An 18,536-nucleotide genomic window follows, 5' to 3' on the forward strand; every position below is an offset into this window, starting at 1 on the left:
TGTGCTTACATGAGTATTGAGTGTCACACTGAACCACACATGTGACTTTAGCAGCTTTTACTGCACAATGATACAGGTAACACTGTGCATTCTTTGTTTCCTATGTCATAAAGTGCTAGGTATACGGGAGAGGAATGATAATCGCTAAACACAGTTCTTCAGATCTCCCTACATGAGTGGCAGTGGGGTGTGTCAGGGGTGGGTCTGATGCAGTGGGACCGGCTTAACAGACAACTTCCATTAAAAATCATAATTAAAAAGAATAAGACAAACAGCTTCCAAAAATTTCGGTTACTCCACTAATATATTAGCACTCCATAAGTGATCAGTGTAAGCCTTATTGTCCGGACATTTTAACCTTTGAAAGAAGGCAGTTCAAATAAAACTATCTACTTCAAAGGTCATTTGGGTACCTAGAAGACGGTCTTGCAGAAAACAACATCCAAGTTAGAAAAGGTGCAATTCCTCAAACCGAGTAGACACAATCCTGTTGATTTTAGTTACTATTTCTAAATAATTTGTGTTTTACTGATTCACACGACAAATGCTTATGAGCACACAATGAGCCACAGACAATGCCACCCAACTGGACAGTAGTAACATGTAACATGTAACATGTCTGGCGTTTAATGCTGTTAAGACGGACAGTGAGCTTCTCAAGTTTTTAAACACAAGCCAGAAAAACATGACATGTAACATGTGTGTCAAAAATACAAAACTCACAAGACAGGCGTTCACCATCGGTCCATCTTCACTAGTATTTCTGAAAAATAATTCTTTACTATAAATACAAGTATTTTCTGAAGTAAAAAAATTTGAAGATAAAATTTTCTGGAAAAAAATTATATTGCAGTGAAAAGTCGCATGGGTTCAAGAACCTTCTGTTTCCTTAAGAGACCATGCTTGCTACGTACGCCAGATAAGGAGCATTACAGTTCAGACAACTCCCAGAGATGTCCTTACCAATAAATACAGTCTGTGGTCTATACGAAAAAGAAAAAGCACTTGCCAGGCAATATACACTCAGTAGTTACACACTTTAAAATACATAATTTTCTACTTAAATATACTACCATTTTATGGCCTTTGTCATTTTACCTATCTATAACTTTATTTTCCTATTAACAACAAATCGAAGACTCATGGCTTGGGACTAATTTCTACCAATAGGCATTTAAGAATATCTTCTCTTTGGACATGAACATGATACAAAAATGGAAAGGAAAGAAAAATAACAAGCACAAAAGCACAATAAATACTTTGTATCCCACCCACTCCAAAACAGAAGGAATGTAGATAACAGCAACATCAGCTGACTTAAATAAATTAGAGTCCTTGTGCCCAAAGAGAAGGACCAGCTGTCAAGTCACCTGTCTGGGGCCGGAGTCAACAAATGTGGACGGCAGAACAGCGGCATGGAAGAGGCTGTGAAGGCCTTCTGAGTTTTAAGGCTCACACGCTAGCTGGGTATGGCAGTGCTCACCTAAATCCCAGCACTCTGGAGCCCACCACAGGAGGACAGAGTTTGACAAGACCCTGGGTGTCAAACAAAACAAGATAAAACAAAGAATTGCACACTACAAACAGGTGTGGTGACAGAAGACGCGAATGACATGTAATTGTTACGAAGACTGACACCAAAGCATGGCTCTGTCCGCGGTTTTCATCCTCGCCACATGGGGTGTCCGAGCTACACGTCTTCTTCATATTCCAGATACTTTGCCGTGATGGGTTCTTCAAGCTGAATTCCTCCACTGCCCATTAAGGCAAATGCTGGGTACATTGTATGTGAGCAGTCTACCTGGCGCTCATACAGGCATTTCATGTGCTCCATATCATAGAAGCTCACTTTACCTTTATCACAGTCTAGGAAAATCCCTATACTTGTTGGCATGGGAAGAACTCTATTTTCGGGTTCATTGGAAGAAGTAGGTGACTTGGGTATAAAAAATTTCTTCATGCCTATAGTAACTAACGTAAACGGTTGTGAAGAATCAAAGCAGGCATCTTCACTCCCACTGTCGTGGCCACTGTCTTGTTCATACCTACAACACAACAAACACGGGCTCTTATCTCCAGCCACAGCCTCCCAGGATCCTCAACATGTTCTCAAAAGAATAACATATGTTGTTCTACAGTTAACATGCACAAAGGTGATCTGTTAGCTCACATAAGCTAAGACTGCAAAGCACTGTTTAGAGCTGGACTAGGTAGGTATTCAATACCAAATTCCCTATAGCACCATCCAGTTAGACCTAAACTTATACACAAATGGAAACCTAAAAAATGCATTTCTATTGAAAAAAAAAGGAGGGTGAAGGGCTTAACTTGAGATTAAATATTTATGGTACACAATGGCATGTCACAAAATACAAAGACCTATGCCCTCATCCATGGAATTAATAGACTAAAGTAAATAACTAGGCACTCAAAAGAACACGAGATAAGAGCATGGCCCATTCTCCTCTTGAGAACCCTACTTTCTGACTGTAATCCCCACATCCAGAATAAATAATGAAATTGTTTTTCCCTCTGGGAAACATGAAAGGTCATAGAAAATTCTAGTAGGGTGAACAAGGGAGTTAAAGGCATCTCACTGGATGGGTAGATTTAACACACCTTTAGGAACTAAAGGAAACTTTCAAACTGTAAGCTCTGAAGCTGAATCATAATCAAGAGGAAATCAAAACAGACTAACTTCCCTCAGAGCAGCAAAAATTAAATGTTAATTATTCTGTGAATGAACACAAGATGCCCTGACTCCAGTTCTAAAACAGCTACATAAGAAATGTGTGGGGGGCCGGAGAAATGGCTCAGTGGTTAAGAGCATTGCCTGCTCTTCCAAAGGTCCTGAGTTCAATACCCGGCAACCACATGGTGGCTCACAACCATCTGTAAAGAGGTCTGGTGTCCTCTTCTGGCCTGCAGACATGCACACAGACAGAATATTGTATACATAATAAATAAATAAGTATAAAAAAAAAAAGAAATGTGTGTTCCAAATGCACTGAATGAGTCCCAGCCTGTGCTCAGGGTGATCCTTTGCTACACTGATATTTAGATTCAAAGTCGCTATCAAGTTCTCCATCAAGGGAAGACCCTACCTGGGACTAGCCGTGTCCCGGGGAGACCGAAGCCACTCCTGCAGTTTGTCGCTAGAGGCAACTCCCACTTTGACCAGGTATGAATACGGTTCCACACGGCAGGCCCAGAAGTGTTTCCCTTTCGTTATTCCCACATCTCCGATGATGTAGTCTAAACTTGTGTAGTAGCCCACTTGGATGCGTTCCGCAGCCAGGAGAACGTTAAATCCGGCTCTGCTCTCCACCCGGTCTCTCTTCAGGTTTAACAAGAGGTGCTCGTTATTATAGCCACACTTCTCATCAAACAGGAAACTGAAAACTGAAGGGAGGTTAAAATTAAATAATCTGAGCAACATCTATGAGCATTTCTAACATTTAAGGCTGAATTTGAAGGTTTTCAAATAGAAATTAACTACTGAAGGGATGCAAAGAAGATGCCATTCTCTACCAGAGAGCTGTGTCAAACAAAATTCCAATGCAGCAGTAAATTCCAGTATATTCTCTATACCTGAAGATCTTCAGGAATATCCAAACCAGAAGCCCATGTTTTAGATGCTTGTGAACGTTTATAAGTGCATACATTGGAATCAGCAATGTTAATTACTCTATATAGAATGTACTTAATCACTCATCTTTTTTAAATATTCATTTTATTATTTTTAATTATAGGGGCTATTTGCACATGTGTGCAGTGCCCACGGAGGTCAATTTAAGCTCCTAAGAGGAATTATATATTTATAAGCATTCCAAATTTTATAAATTTGCAGGATTTATAAGATGTTTCCCTTATCAATCAACACAGCAAACATGAGTAAGGCGGTACTGTTTAAGAAGAGAATCGTGAGTTTTCAGGTCGGAGAGGTTTGCATCCAGCTCAAACATTTCACAAAAAAATTGATCTACACTTTAAATTCCTCATTTGCAGAATGAAACTAACTCAACTACCGTATGCATAACATTTATTGCTAGCCAATGAAGACACAACAAAAACTGCATCAACAAAATAATGGGTAAAGAAATGTGATAGATGTACAGGGGAGTGCTAGCAAGCCTGGAAAGAGGAAATCGTGAAACACACTACACTGTGAACACACAAAATAAACCAGATGCAAAAAGACAAGCAACGCACAATTCTGCTCTTCTGAGGGCCCAGAGTCAAACCCTCAGAAAGAAAGAATAGAGACTACCAGCGTCTATACGGAGAAGGGTGAAAAGCTGTTTATACAGATTTTCAGTTGAGATTTAAATTTTTTTCTGGAGATGTGAATGATGATAGCTGCACAATGCTATGAATGCAGTTTCTATCCCTAAAATATGTGCTTACAATGGTAAATCTTATCTGTATTACATGACATTAAAAAACTGGCTGCCAGCAAACTAAAGCCAGGCCCCATATAGAGGCAGATCTTTCTATTTGGCAATGGCTAATGTCCTGGCATAGTTAATCTTGATTCTTTTTCATCTCCAGTATCTCCTACTTTGTACAAAAATTCTAAACAGCCCCAGTATTTATGTAACTTCTCTTAGAGAGGAAAATAAAACTCTCAGCCTGCCCTCTTCCCCTCCCCATACAGCTGCTACTAAAATCAGCAGCCTTGTCCAGAACCATCCTTCTACTTTCAGAGACCGAAAATTAAAGACAGCATTCAGCATTAAATGTCTACTGAAGTCAGGTGGTGGTGGCATACTCCTTTAATCCCAGGACTCGGGAGGCAGAGGCAGGTGATCTCTGAGTTTGATGCCAACCTGGTCTACAGAGAGATTTCCAGGACAGGCAACAAAGCTACACAGAGAAACCCTGTCTTGAAAACAAACAAACAAACAAACAAAAAAGGTCTACTGAATACTTGAACATTCAACTTATTTATTTTAGTAAAACTGAATAAAAAGAAAAACAATTTCAGACAACCCTATATATTTCTATATTCTAATATGTTTAAAGGCCACAATATACCTGGAAAGTATACACACACACACACACACACACACACACACACACACACACACACACACTGCTTCTTTACATTGGACAAGAGGAGAAAGAAAAGACAGAATTCAGAAAATATGGATACATAGGCCGGGCGGTGGTGGCGCACGCCTTTAATCCCAGCACTCAGGAGGCAGAGGCAGGCGGATCTCTGTGAGTTCGAGGCCAGCCTGGTCTACAAGAGCTAGCTCCAGGACAGGCTCTAGAAACTACAGGGAAACCTTGTCTCGAAAAACAACAAAAAAAAAAAAAGAAAAGAAAAAAAAAAGAAAATATGGATACATAAGGCACTAAAACAGGGGTGGAGTCCATGATCTAAAAAGCAACTGAATACATCCAAGGCAGTGATGGGCAGGGCAAAAAGCTTTCCCTCTACAGTGTGTGAGCACAATTTTTGTTCTGAGTGTCCATCACCTATGGAAACTCCACAGTGGACACCTAACCTGTATGCCCTTCCTAGCCAGTAAAGCTCTTCAGCCTCTCTAATAAGTAACCTGGAAAGAGAGGCAGGTAACAGGGAGCAGGAAGCTATCTGTGTGGAGGGAGAGCTTGTCTCATGCTCCCAATATATACCTCCCACCCTCGTGTGGGACTTAGATTAAATCACACCAATGAATTTTAAAGATAACTGTCAATATCCTGTATTTTTAATATTGTCATTTACTGACCTCTAAAAAAATCCCAGAACCATGCTATCGCTTTATGTTTTGGGTTTTTTGTTTTGAAACAGGGTCTTATGATTTTGCCCTTCGTTGGCTAAGTACTCACTATGCAGACCAGGTTGGCCTCAAATTCAGAGATCTGCCTGCCTCTGCTTCTTAAGTGCTGGGATTAAGACATGTTCCCCCAAGATCACGCAGTTGTGCAATTTTAATTGTTTAAAGTAGCATTCAAGTCATTTTTAAGCCTCTTTAGTCCCAATCATTAAAAAGTCTTTTTTTTTTCTATCTGATATCAGTCAAATCTAATACAGCCTCAGAGGTGATAGTTGGGGATTCAGGTCACTTCTAAATCTCAGCCAAAAATGAAATCTACTTGTCTAGATTCTTTCAAAAGCACAAAGCTGGTTTCAATATAGGTTTACATGAAGACACCATCATTTTACACTTCCAGGCCTCTCCCACTCTGCTTTTCCTGGTACCTGGAGCTGGAGGAGTGTGCAGAACCAGCTCTCTGCTGCAGGGGCTGCAGATGGAACCTCTATAAGCTCTCACTCGGAAAGCATAATGACTGTTACTTTCAAGGTTGGAGACAACTTTACTTGTGCCGTGCACTTCTATCTCATTCCACGACATCATTTCCTCATCTCTATTAATCTTCCGGTACTCAAGAACATAGCTGTCGGCTTTGTCCTTCTCTGGCTGGTGCCAGTCTATCAAGGCGTTATTATATACTTTGCTCTGTTCCTCGTTGATCTCAGGAATGTCTATGCCTAAAAGGATTAAGACAGAACATGATGTTAAGATAGTAGCTCCCTCAGCAAAAGCGAAGTACTGACAGTTTTTATAGTATCCAAGAAAAATTTAAATTTATAATACTATGCATAAGAAAGATAGAAAATATAAAATAAGGTAAATTTGTAATTATAACTGAAACGGGAAAAATAAGTGAAAAAGTAAACAAAAATTAAGCCATGATTACAGCATTAATTGGTATCATTATTAATTCTAAAACACTGGAAATTCTATTTTTTAAAAAACATAGATTTTGCCCATAGTGAGTTGTGACTCTGGAGGTGAAATTTTTATTTATATTTACATAAATGATTTCAATACTTAAAAGGTTAAGTTTTGTGACTTTCAACCAAATTCTATTGAATATTTCCTTTAATTTTCTAATGTAGACTTGCAAAACCAAATACTTTTTCTTCATATAGACATGAAGCAGAAAGCAGCAGGGGGTTCAGCTGGGACAGTGCTTGCTACGCACATGACACAAGCTCTCTGGAGCTCACTGGCCTGCTAGTCTAGCCAAATTAGTGAGCTCCAGGTCAAGTGAAGGACCCTGCCTCAAAGGAATAAGACAGATAACTGAGGAAGAAACACGGCACTAACATCTGGCCTTTGGTCTACATACACATACGCACACACACACGCACACACACACACACACACAAAAAAAAAAAAAACACCGAGAAAATAGAAACTAAAGTAGGGAAAACCAACAAAAATATTTAGGCAATTTCAAGGTAATCCCTGCACCAATTTCATTTAGATTTCAGCAAAATTTTTCCATAATGGATCAATCAAGATTTATATATTTAGGAGAAATAAGCTTCTAATATTTTGCTAAAATATTTGTTGAAAGTTTATATGTTTAAAGCCAGTCATGGCAGCTCCCACTAATCTCTGTACTTAGGAAGCAGGAAGACAACTATAAATACAGGGCCAGCCTGGGCTACATAATGAGTTGCAAATTAGCCTAGGCTATCATTTCTCAAAAAACAAAAAGCAGACCAATGTCACAGCTAAATCCTTGTGCACACATAACCTTTTCTTTACACTAAACTCGTAAGCTTGGTATACGGTAAGGTCTAAAGTCACATGTATGCTGGACACGACAGTGCATCCTATAATCCCAGTGTGGTCAGGAGAGTGGGCTCAAGGTCATCCTCTGCTACACACTAGTTTTTGTTCAGCGTGTATAAGATACTTATACAAAAACATGCACAGCCACACACACACCATTTACATCCAACCACAAAGGAGGAAATGAAATAAAGGAAGTGCCCTGCTTCTTTTCATTTATTCCACAGCCTGTGATTACAACCTGAAGATTACACAGCCACGATAAGATCTAGAAAGACAACCAACACATACTTTAAAGTTAAAAAGCTCAACAGGACCAAGTCACAGAATATCTTCAGCTACACAGTTGCTATAAGAATGGGCATGTAGGGAAAATTAAATACATCCACAGGTAGGAAATGCAGGCCCCCTCTCTCCTATCCACCATTTTCTTGGTCCTTTGTTGTATACTGAGCATAACCCACAATTACCTATGGTCAGCCTTACCCTTCCAGGGGCAATGTTTGGATCCATGGGTAAATGCTTAAGACCCAAAAGTAAGCTAACATATATCTAAGAAACAACTGGTGTACACAGAACCAACAGTCAAGGCAGTAAAATCAGCATTTGAAATTATAGCACCTGCTTGGAAAAGGTTATAGTAAATAATACCAGGTTCAGATATAAGTTTAAGAAGAAAGATGTCACAGAAACCCACAGTTTTTAATTTTTAAGAAGACATATTTTCTTTTTCAAAAAACATCTTTTTAAAATAGGTTTTAAGGATCATGTTTGGGGCCAGGTATGAGTACAGGTACCCTCAGAGGTCAGAAGGCATCAGATCCTGGAGTTGGCACAACTGGCAGCTGTGAGTCACCTCATGTGGGTGCTGTGGGATAATGCTCTCATACACTGTAAAGATTTGTCACTTGTATTGGTTTAATAAAACGCTGATTGACCAGTAGCCAGGCATGAAGTGGCAGGGTGACTAGGCTAGGAGAATTCTGGGAAGCAGAAAGGCAGAGATGTAGTTACCAGCCAGACACAGAGGAAGCAAGACGAAAATGCCTCACTGAGAAAAGGTTCCAAGCCATGTGGCTAAACATAGACAAGAATTATGGGTTAATTTAAGTTGTAAGAGCTAGTTAATAATAAGCCTGAGCTAATAGGCTAAACAGTCTATAATTAATATAAGCCTATGTGTGTTTATTTGGGACTGAAAGACATGGGTGCTGGGAATCAAATTCAGGTCCACAGCAGAGCAGCCCTGGCTCTTAACCCCTGAGCATCTCTCCAGCACCTAGCCTGTGTTGCTTCAACTTTACAAGAAGAAAAACTTTAGCAACGCAAATGCGGTAAGATATTAAAATAGAAGGAAGCCCTCCCTGTGTTCCAGGGTGTTCCCTGAAAGTTTATATATTGAAATCATAACCCTGATTGTGACAGCAGTCTCAGAAGGTTGACTGTATTTGGAGACTCAGTCTACAGAGAGATACTGAATTAAGATGAGATCCTCACAGTGGATCCTAATTCAATATGGCTGGAAATACAGAATATATCTTGATTTCATGTACTAAAAATATAATAAGCTTATAATTTTTAAAAAATGTGATACCATGTATACCATGTTTAAAAAACCAGGGTATAGCTTTATTTACAAAAACACAGGCATAAAATCCAGGTTGCAGGATAGATGATCATGAGCAACGTATGTCAAAGAGGGGAGGGGAATGCATTTCTGCAGCATGCTAGACAGTTAGGGAGGAGGCATGACCTATACCACTTACCACTAGAGAAAAAGGACAGTTCTCCGAGCACCTCTGTCTGTTTGGTTGTGTTAACGACATAGTCTTCAAAAGAAGCTTGGGCTGCGGGTCTGAAGCTCTTCAGAGATTCCGTAGCTTTCTGGATTCTGTGGGCAGACATATTTCATATGAAAGCCATTCTTGAAAAAAGCAATTCAGTCTAAACACCTGCAATGCAGCAGACCAAAGAAGTAGACACCACATTCAGAACCCAGGATGCAGCAGACCCACACTGCATGTTAACACCAGGAATCACCTGGTAGAAGCTTTCAAAAGCTAGTGGCACACGCCTTTAATCCCAACACTCAGGAGGCAGAGGCAGGCAGATCTCAGTGAGTTCAAGGCCAGCCTGGTCTACAAGAGCTAGATCCAGGACAGGCTCCAAAGCTACAGAGAAACCATGTCAAAAAAAAGGAGAGAGAGAGAGAGAGAGAGAGAGAGAGAGAGAGAGAGAGAGAGAGAGAGAGAGAGAGGAAGAAGAAGAAGAAGAAGAAGAAGAAGAAGAAGAAGAAGAAGAAGAAGAAGAAGAAGAAGAAGAAGAAGAAGAAGAAGAAGAAGAAGAAGAAGAAGAAGAAAAGTTAAAGAGCAAAGCTAGTACCTGAGATGGAGCTGCTTCGCTGTCTGCACAAAGCAGGACTGATCCGTCTCCTTCAGGACTTCCTGAGCATATCCCACAAGCCCGTTGTTCTCCAGAAGGCCTTGGTACTCTTCCATTTGCGTGTGAAATTTGTCTAGTCTTAGTTTCTTAGAGGCATCTATGGCTTTCAAAACAGATGACTTCCTGTCTTCTAGGATTTCAAAGAGCTTTTCAAAATGGGCCAGTGCTTCTTCCTTCGCCCTCTCTCCATTGCACTACAGTGAGACACACAGTGTTGTTACCTCACATGCTGAAACCAACCTCTCCACTGCACAAGTGCAGACTTCAAGCATTATCGCACCCATAAACCCAATCTCTCTGCTGCACTAGCATAGACACACAGTGTTACCTCGTGTGCTGAAACCAACCTCTCACAAGTACAGAATTCAAGTATTATCTTGCCCATAAACACAATCTCTCTGTTGCACTAGTGCAAAACACACAAGCATTACCTCATCCATAAACCCAAAGGTCTTCCCATGATGTCCTACGTAATATCAAACTCAACAAAACAAGGCCAGATGTTGCAAAGAGAAAGTTTTTGTCTGATCCTAAAATCTTCAAAAGAGTAGTTTGGCATCAAACACACAAGAACTGTCAGCTTCCATTTAGACTAGCTTTGTAATTTCAGAACTTTGTACTTTGAAAGCCCGGTAACAGAAGAATTATTCAATCAAATGAGAAACAGTTTTCAGTGATATAGTAAAGGGCAGAGCTGCACTGATTTAACCACAAATACTGCAAAAGCACGATTCTAGAGAGTTTGTAACTCACCCCAAACTCAGGAATCTTTCTAAATGAGGAAGCTATTATAAAGCTAAATTACAGCCACAGACATTTTAAAAACGACATTCCATATTAAGGTATTTAAAATTCATTTGCTCTAACCCTTCCTCAGCCGTGTGCTATAGGCTAAGCTAAGGCTAGGCATGCACTCTGGGGTCCAGTGCCTACCACTCTCCCTCTTCCACAGAAAGCTCAAGGATAACAGAAATGATTCAAGTTCTTATGAGGATTAATAAGGATTATTTCCATAAAAAGCATACCATAATGCCAAACACTCTAAGCATTCTTATTATATAATTTTTTCTTTTTGATAGAATAATACTGCCTATAATGTGTATTAAACATGTTGATTTGGGGATTTGTTTGAAACAGAATCTTTTTTTTTTAAACAGAATCTCTTTATAACACACCAGCCCCAGGGACAATCTTCCTTTCTCACCCTCCCTAGTGCTGGGATCACAAATCTATGTCACCCTGCCTGACGCAAATGATTTGAATTTTAATAAAACCAGAGCTCAGTAAGATTTTGAAAAAATAAAAGAGTTCAGTGAGCACTGGTGAGCACTCGTCAGTGTGCGGAACAGGCATGGCAGAGGACGCTTCAAAAGTCCTGTGGCCTCTGGACCACATTAGCAAGGAATGTCCTTCAGATTCTCTTCTCAAAAGTCCCACTTTTGCTTCTGAAAAGTTTTTTCTAAGTAACATACGAAGTGATAGGTTTCATCAGGATAGCTTCGTATTTACCATTATACTTTGTTCTAGTTCCATTTTTAAAGGAGAAAGAGCACAGTAAGATTCAGGTAGAATCTCAGAATGGCTTTCCACTTTAACCTCAGAAGTACCATGCTCAGATAACAACTGTAACTGCAGGCACAGACGCTGTCCATCACCACAGCCGAAGATGGCATTGATTTGGGTTTTGTTGCTGCTGCTGTTTTCTTATGTCTTCTGTAGTGTTGGTGATGCAGACCAGGCCCCAGCCCCCTTGTCCTGTACACAAGATGCATTCTCTATCACTAAGATACATCGTCGGCCCCCTTTGTTTCTTAACTATTTCACTTCCCACTAGGAAAAATATGTCAAGAAGTAAATCTTGTGCTAGCCTATACCTTTTATAGTTAATTATAAATTTTAAAATGATCATGAGGAAAAGAAAAAAGAAACAAAAAAACAAAATAAACTCCACTCCACATATTAAAGCCTATTAAAGACCCTTGAGCTGTCAAATACCCAACCCTACTCAAACTTACTATATTTCAAAAATGGTACTACTTCTTATTTAATTTTTTGTTTTTATTTATTCATTCATTCCCAGATGCTAGGCTTATAGGTATGAGCCACCACGCCAGTTTACTTCCCATTTTTTAAACTGAAGTAGAATGTAATGCACAGATTGGTGTAAAGGTGAGGACTCTATAAATACACATCCGACCAGCAGGATGCTCAGACAAAAGAACAGGACTAGCATCCCAGAAGCCACCCTCAAAGCTGCTACAGCACTGATTCACCCTCCTCAAGAATAGTCTCATGAAATTTGAAAATATAATCTGGTTTCACTGTTCAGTTACTTAAAAAAAATACTTATTTAATGTATATAAACATTTCACCTGCATAGATGCCTGTGTACCATATAGACGCCTGGTACACATGTAGGTTAGAAAGGGGCACTGGGTTCACTGGAACTTGAGATGGCTGTGAACCACGATGTAGGTGCTGGGAATTGAACCTGAGTCCTCTAGAAAACCAACCAATGTTCTCAGCCACCACTAAACCATCTCCCCAGAGCAGTCTGAATACTTTCTATAAATGTCATTACGGCATCAACCCTTCCACCCCTTCCACCCCTTCCACAGCATATGGCATGATATACCTATGCTATGTGTGCAGTCCCATTGCTATCTGTACTCCTCTGTTGATGGGCATGTGTGTCTGTCGATGTACTGCTCTGTTGATGGACTTTGCGGTCATCATGAACAAAGCAAGCATGAATACTCATCTTTACAATAGTAAGCAAAGCATGCCTTCAGCAGTCCCTGGAGTTTTAGTGACCCTAGGCCTATGGCAGACAGGAATTTTCCAAAGGCTGGCTGCTCATTTGTTCTCATGCAGGTCACTGTTGAAAGCTACTCTTTCCTTTCCACTTCTGAGCCCTTGTTAGAGTCACGTCCCACTAACACCTGAGCACTGCTCACACAGGAGGCTAAGGCACATATTCTAGAACTGTATTGTCTGCCACAAGCTCTAGAAAAGCATAGGAGTGAGGTCACACAGTCCCCAGCCTGGGGAACACATTCGGGATTTTATCACTAAGCAAATGCCTGGATGGGTGAATGAAAAACTATGCTGGCCACTTTATAACTTACCTCTGTTTCTTTCATTAACAAGTTTAGTTCAGAAATTTGACTCTTCACTTGGCCTTCCTTACCAATAAGGAAATCAATGTCCTTTGAAAGCTTCTCCTGTGGAAACACACAGAACACAAGTACAGAAACAAATCAACAAAGACTTCATGCAATTTTGCAAATTACACAGTGCCCATGCTTCCTGATGAACAGCAAGACTGGCTATAGTAATTAACTCAAGGCAAATATTTACCGGCCTGAACTGCACAGGCCTAAGGTCATATGAAAGATTAAATGAAGACTGGAAGAAAAGGGTAAGTGACAGTCAAAAATTCCCAATGCTAGAGTAGTACATTTTTGTTTAATTATCACTCTCAGAATTCTTGCTTATAAGGCTTCTAAGCAAATTGAAGGTTGACAGTTCAAATACTATAGCCTCCCATTACATTTCACAATTTAGACACACATACACAGCAGGAAAACCGCCAAGGACTAGTTCAAAATAACCCCAGGTCATCCCAGCCTCGCTATTATTTTCAAGTAATTTGTTTTGTAAATTAGCTATTCTGAACACTATAATTCCTCATCAAAATTACAGTGTAGGGTTTGGTAAAGTTTCTAGTTTGTTCTAAAAAGCATTCTGCAATGAATCTAAAGTACATTTTTTTAACCCCCTTGAGAGCACTATGGACTACTAAGTCACAACAGATAATTGGATTGAGTCTAAATGAAAAATGAGAACACCCAGGAAGCACGTCCCAGGGCAGAGGGGATGAGATGTCCAGGATGAGGCCATTCCAGGACCTGCTGACTGCTGAACACCTGAAACGCACAGTGTGGGCAGGAAGGGCGAACAGCAGCTTGGTGTCTGCGGGCTCAGGAAGTCGGTCTCCCATCTATTTCATCTTCCTCTTTTTTTAACCATGTACTACATGAGAGGGAAAGAGGATGTGTGCAGAAATAGATGTGATTGGCTCTGCAGGATACATCTCAGCCTCAGGAGCGACCAGATACGGTAAAACCCCGTGGAAAGACTCACTAGAGAAACAGGAAGCAGCTGACAGGAAAGGAACAAGATTTCTGGACACACACACACACACACACACACACACACACGCACAAAAAAAACCAGAATGACTTGGGGATCTAGCTAGGGAGTGGGGATCTAGCTCAGGAGTAGAGCACTTGCCCAGCATATATGTGCAAAGCCCTGGATTTAATCCCCATCACCTGCATCAATAGATCAGCCAGTCAATAAAAACAAGAGGTTGATGTAGTTGCAAAAGCCTGCAATCCTAGCACTTGGGAGGTAGAGGTGAGAAGGTCAGGAGCAAGGTCTGGGCTCAATTAAATTCTTGAGACACAGAGACAGACAGACAGACAGACAGAGACACCGAGACAGAAACAGAAAGAAGACGGGACCTTACAAGATAATAATGCTATGAAGAGTCAGAAAATCTTTCATTTGACCTAGCATTTTACCCATCTAAGGAACCCAGAGTTCCTGAGGCACAAATACTGCAGAGTCAATAGCTGAACCGGAAACCTACTCACAGTTAAATAACATAACCAGTCTCCAGGGGCAGGGGGTATTTAACCACACCACAAGCCAAACGGCAAGTCTAGCACTGCACCTTATGAGTCAATGCTGGGAACTTAGACATAAGCAGCAGGCACCATTGTTTTTTCTTAACTACAGTGAAGAAGAAATTTGGTCATTAAAATGAACATAAGTGTTCTAAAACAGCTTAAACTAAACATAGGGAGGCTAAGATAACTGAGTAACCTAGAGAAGAGCAGAAGGGAGAATTCAGAAATAGGGACAAGGGCAACATCAGTTCCAAGTTTAACATTCAAAGTCTCTGACCAGTCCTATCCTTTATCCAAAGTAGCACCAGGCTTCTCAGGCTGGCCAGATCCAGGCAGTCTGTTTTTAAGGACTAGAGGTGTTTTAATGTCAGAATGTTTGCTCACAAACCATAAGCACTAGGTGCTGACACTAGCAGTAGTATTAGTAGTAGGGGTAAATGTGAGAATCAAAGCTCCAGCCTACAAAGAATTCACATAGCAGGGCAACAAGTTTTAAATAAATCAGGCCTCAAGAGCTCTAGAAACTCATCAGAAGCCAGCTTCTCAAAGATTCCAAAATTCTGTAGTTCCAAAACAGTAATGTGCAGACAAACGACTTCCTTCCCCGGTGAGCACCTAAGGTAGACACTAGTGACGAGAACTCACCAATCTCATTGACACTTGTGACAAAGCCTGTTGAGGATTCTTTGGGTTTCTTACCTGTTCTCTTCCTCTAAGGGCAAAACTGCCCCACTATTTTTCTAACTGTGCACTCAGTAGGAATTACAGGATTCCTAACAGTCTCCTTTTTTATACGTTACAGATCTAACTCATATGACAAATTCCAAAGATATACACCATAACCAAATGGCTATCTTATGTACTGGAACATCACAATCTATTCAGTCTTATCATGGCCCCTTAAATAGACTCTCCTCTGGCACTGACTGCTATCCATCCCGTCCCACTGTCCACCCTTGGTCAGTTCAAAGCACCTGGAAGCAGTTGTTGCTCCCAAATCCCTAATAGCAGTTAGGGTGACATTTGAGAGGTGGGAGGAGAGTCTAGGAGTTAGACAGACTTCCTAATGGGTAGACAGACAGGGGGGAAAACCATGGCTAGGTATTAAAGGTGGCAAATCTCCAAGATGGCCACCTCATCTCTTCCTCAACCTGACGACTTAAGACAAAAGCCTAGCAGCTTTGCTTTCTACCACTGATGGCCATGCTCAAGGAGTACAAGACCAGATCAGGACATGTCACACCACAGCTGCTGACCAATCCTATCTATCTTCAAACTGGTTAACCCTAAAGTCAGGAGGTAAACTCTTCAGAGGCTTTAAAAGCCCAACCCTTGAGAAGAGTAAATGTTTTTTCTTCCCAAGTTCCCCTCTGCTTTAATAAAGAGGGTATTTTTCTGTGTGTATTCATGAAGTAGATCAATCTCACAAGTCTCAGAAGGTTCCTGAAACTTACAAGATTAACCAGGTCATACTCCCCAAATTTCGTAAATCGTAACTCACCCACCAGCCAAGTCACCTGCAACCCCGACAAGGGGTTCAGGGATACAGCTGTGGTAGGCTTTTCAGTGATGCAGCTGCCTGTGAACCACCTGTATTTCCATAAGTAGCCACAATGAGCTCGTTAATTCACCAAGTTGAACTCAGCTAAATATGGGGCAAGGAGATGCTTATTCACATCTCCCCAAGAAAAGCCACACAGCAAAGCAGACCCCATGAAGTAGGACAAGGCTGGCCTCTATAGCTGTGAGAGGCAAGTACCAAACCAAGTTTTGAGACCCATTTTCCCTCTATGTATCACATTCCCTATAGAAGGTACCAAAGAAACCCCAGCAACAAAAACAACGGAAAAGTCAGCAGCAGTGCCAAAGTATGTTTCATGCAAGCAATCTAGGAGAATAATGTATAACTAGCATGGCCCTGTGCTCAGAATGTACAAGTTGAAAGGTGATATTAGCTTTGCTTCATCCCTAGAGATGTTCAGAATAAAATGTTGGGAAGAACAAATATGTGATACCTTCTATGCAAGAGTACTACTTGAAAAAAATCCACAATGATACACATTCAAGCTACTGTCGTGTTATTTTCTCCTTGATGTGATAATATAATGAAAAGACAACACTTAAGGGAAGGAAGATTTATTTTGGTTCAGTTTGAGAGGACACAAGTTCATGAGGCCAGTAAGGGCACAGTGGCCAGGGCGGCCAGGGCATTCAGAAGCTGTGGCAGCAGGAGCCGGACACGGAGTAAAGAGCTCTGCCAAAATCCACATGGGCTGTAACTATAAGGCCCCGCACTTCCTCTAGCTCAGCTTCATCATCTCCTAAAGGTTCCACAACCTTCCAAACGGGGGAACAAATGTTCAAACACTTGAGCCTGTGAAGGGCATTTTACAGACCAAAAGTACCACCATGATGGAAAAGACCTGCGCTACCAGCACTCACGATAATGACAAGCGCTAACTCCCTCAGCGACTGTGACAACAATGTTCACCACAAACTACCCCCCAAAAGGCGTGAGCTGTATCTCCCTCTCCCTAAAATACAAATGCTACCCCAAGTACTTCCCTCAACAGTGGGGACTATTTACAGGGATGTTTGCATTTTCTACTTCTCTGAGCTCCCACCATTAACAAGTTGTCAAGCAAGACATCCTTAGAAATCTATGAAAATAATAATTCACGAGAAACTATCAAAAACTCTTCAGGAAACATCCTTCAGTGACATGCTCCCAAAGTTCTGTAGCTGTGCTTGTAGAGTGAGCAAGCTAAAGTAAGACTAAGCCACGCCAAAAGCTTAGTGAGAAAACTGTACAATGAGATGAGAAGCTAAGACGGTTCTAGAAGGGCTTTGACTTCCCAACAATGAGGAGGCTTGGTGACTGAGGTGTGGCCAGACCAGGAGACAGGCAGTGAACATGTGCCTTTTCAGGACACACCAGAACCAAAAAGCCTATTGGTTCAAAATGGTGAATATGAATCCCTGCAGACTCTCTCAGGTCCCCCTCTGGAAGACTAAGGGCAGGCAGCTGTGGGGGAAAAGGGCTCCACTTTGAGCTCATGTCTATGTCAATATTAACAGAAGTCAAGCAAGTCACAGGGGGAAAATACCCCAGCCTCAGCTAACAAAACTGCTAAGAGAGGATCACTCTCAGATCCAGGTATTAACTGGTTAAGCCAGTTTCTCCAAAAGTGCAAGCTGTTTCCAGAATTTGGAACACACCTTCACAAACAACCTGACACACACTAAAACACAGATAAGAAACCTGGTGTTCACCTCAGCAGATTCAGCAAAGTAGACACAAGACAAATGCAAGGCTGCCCTTCTATGATGCTCACTTCTCTAGCTGTAATGCCCAACTGACCAAAATAAGAAATGATACTGTGTCTTTGAACTGTGTAGCCGGTCTCCTTCAGCTTAAATCTAAAACCAAGTATAGAGAAGATTGGTTACTTTTAGCAAAGGACAAATCTAGACAATTAGTTTCTAAATTGGAAAGTATATGTATTTTTTAAGTTTTAAATATGTAAGAAAGAAATTAATATACAATGTAAAAGATAGCTATGTTACTATGTGTATGTTCTTCATCCAGTTTCCTAAAAAACCTCTCCAAAAGCCTTTTGTTTCTAAAATGAAAGTTCTTTTTTTTTAACAGGCTAACGAGGCAGGAGGCAGCTGGCTCCAGAATGAGAGCTGCTTACCAAGAACATGGAGGCATGATTAGACAATTAAGATTCTGTCCTACCTCCCAACCTCCAGGGACAAGAAGTCCCAAAGTGGAGGATCAGCAACTGTCAATGAC

General features: G+C 40.9%; 1 protein-coding gene across 2 annotated transcripts in view; it reads right to left on the reverse strand.

Moving 5' to 3' along the window:
* Positions 1 to 1,353: 1,353 nt before the first annotated feature.
* Positions 1,354 to 18,536, reverse strand: part of Trim36 (tripartite motif containing 36) — a 42,516-nt gene continuing 25,333 nt past the window's right edge. For both annotated transcript variants that reach the window (XM_038331019.1, XM_038331020.1), the window contains exons 5-10: positions 13,169 to 13,264; positions 9,981 to 10,234; positions 9,365 to 9,489; positions 6,212 to 6,502; positions 3,105 to 3,402; positions 1,354 to 2,045 (exon numbers count right to left, since the gene is read on the reverse strand). In XM_038331019.1, the coding sequence (XP_038186947.1) occupies positions 1,691 to 2,045; positions 3,105 to 3,402; positions 6,212 to 6,502; positions 9,365 to 9,489; positions 9,981 to 10,234; positions 13,169 to 13,264 (1,419 nt within the window). In that variant the 3' untranslated portion in view covers positions 1,354 to 1,690. The remainder of the gene's footprint in view (positions 2,046 to 3,104; positions 3,403 to 6,211; positions 6,503 to 9,364; positions 9,490 to 9,980; positions 10,235 to 13,168; positions 13,265 to 18,536) is intronic.

This window comes from Arvicola amphibius, chromosome 5 (assembly GCF_903992535.2).
Source record: "Arvicola amphibius chromosome 5, mArvAmp1.2, whole genome shotgun sequence".
In the NCBI taxonomy this organism is placed as follows: Eukaryota; Metazoa; Chordata; class Mammalia; order Rodentia; family Cricetidae; genus Arvicola; species Arvicola amphibius.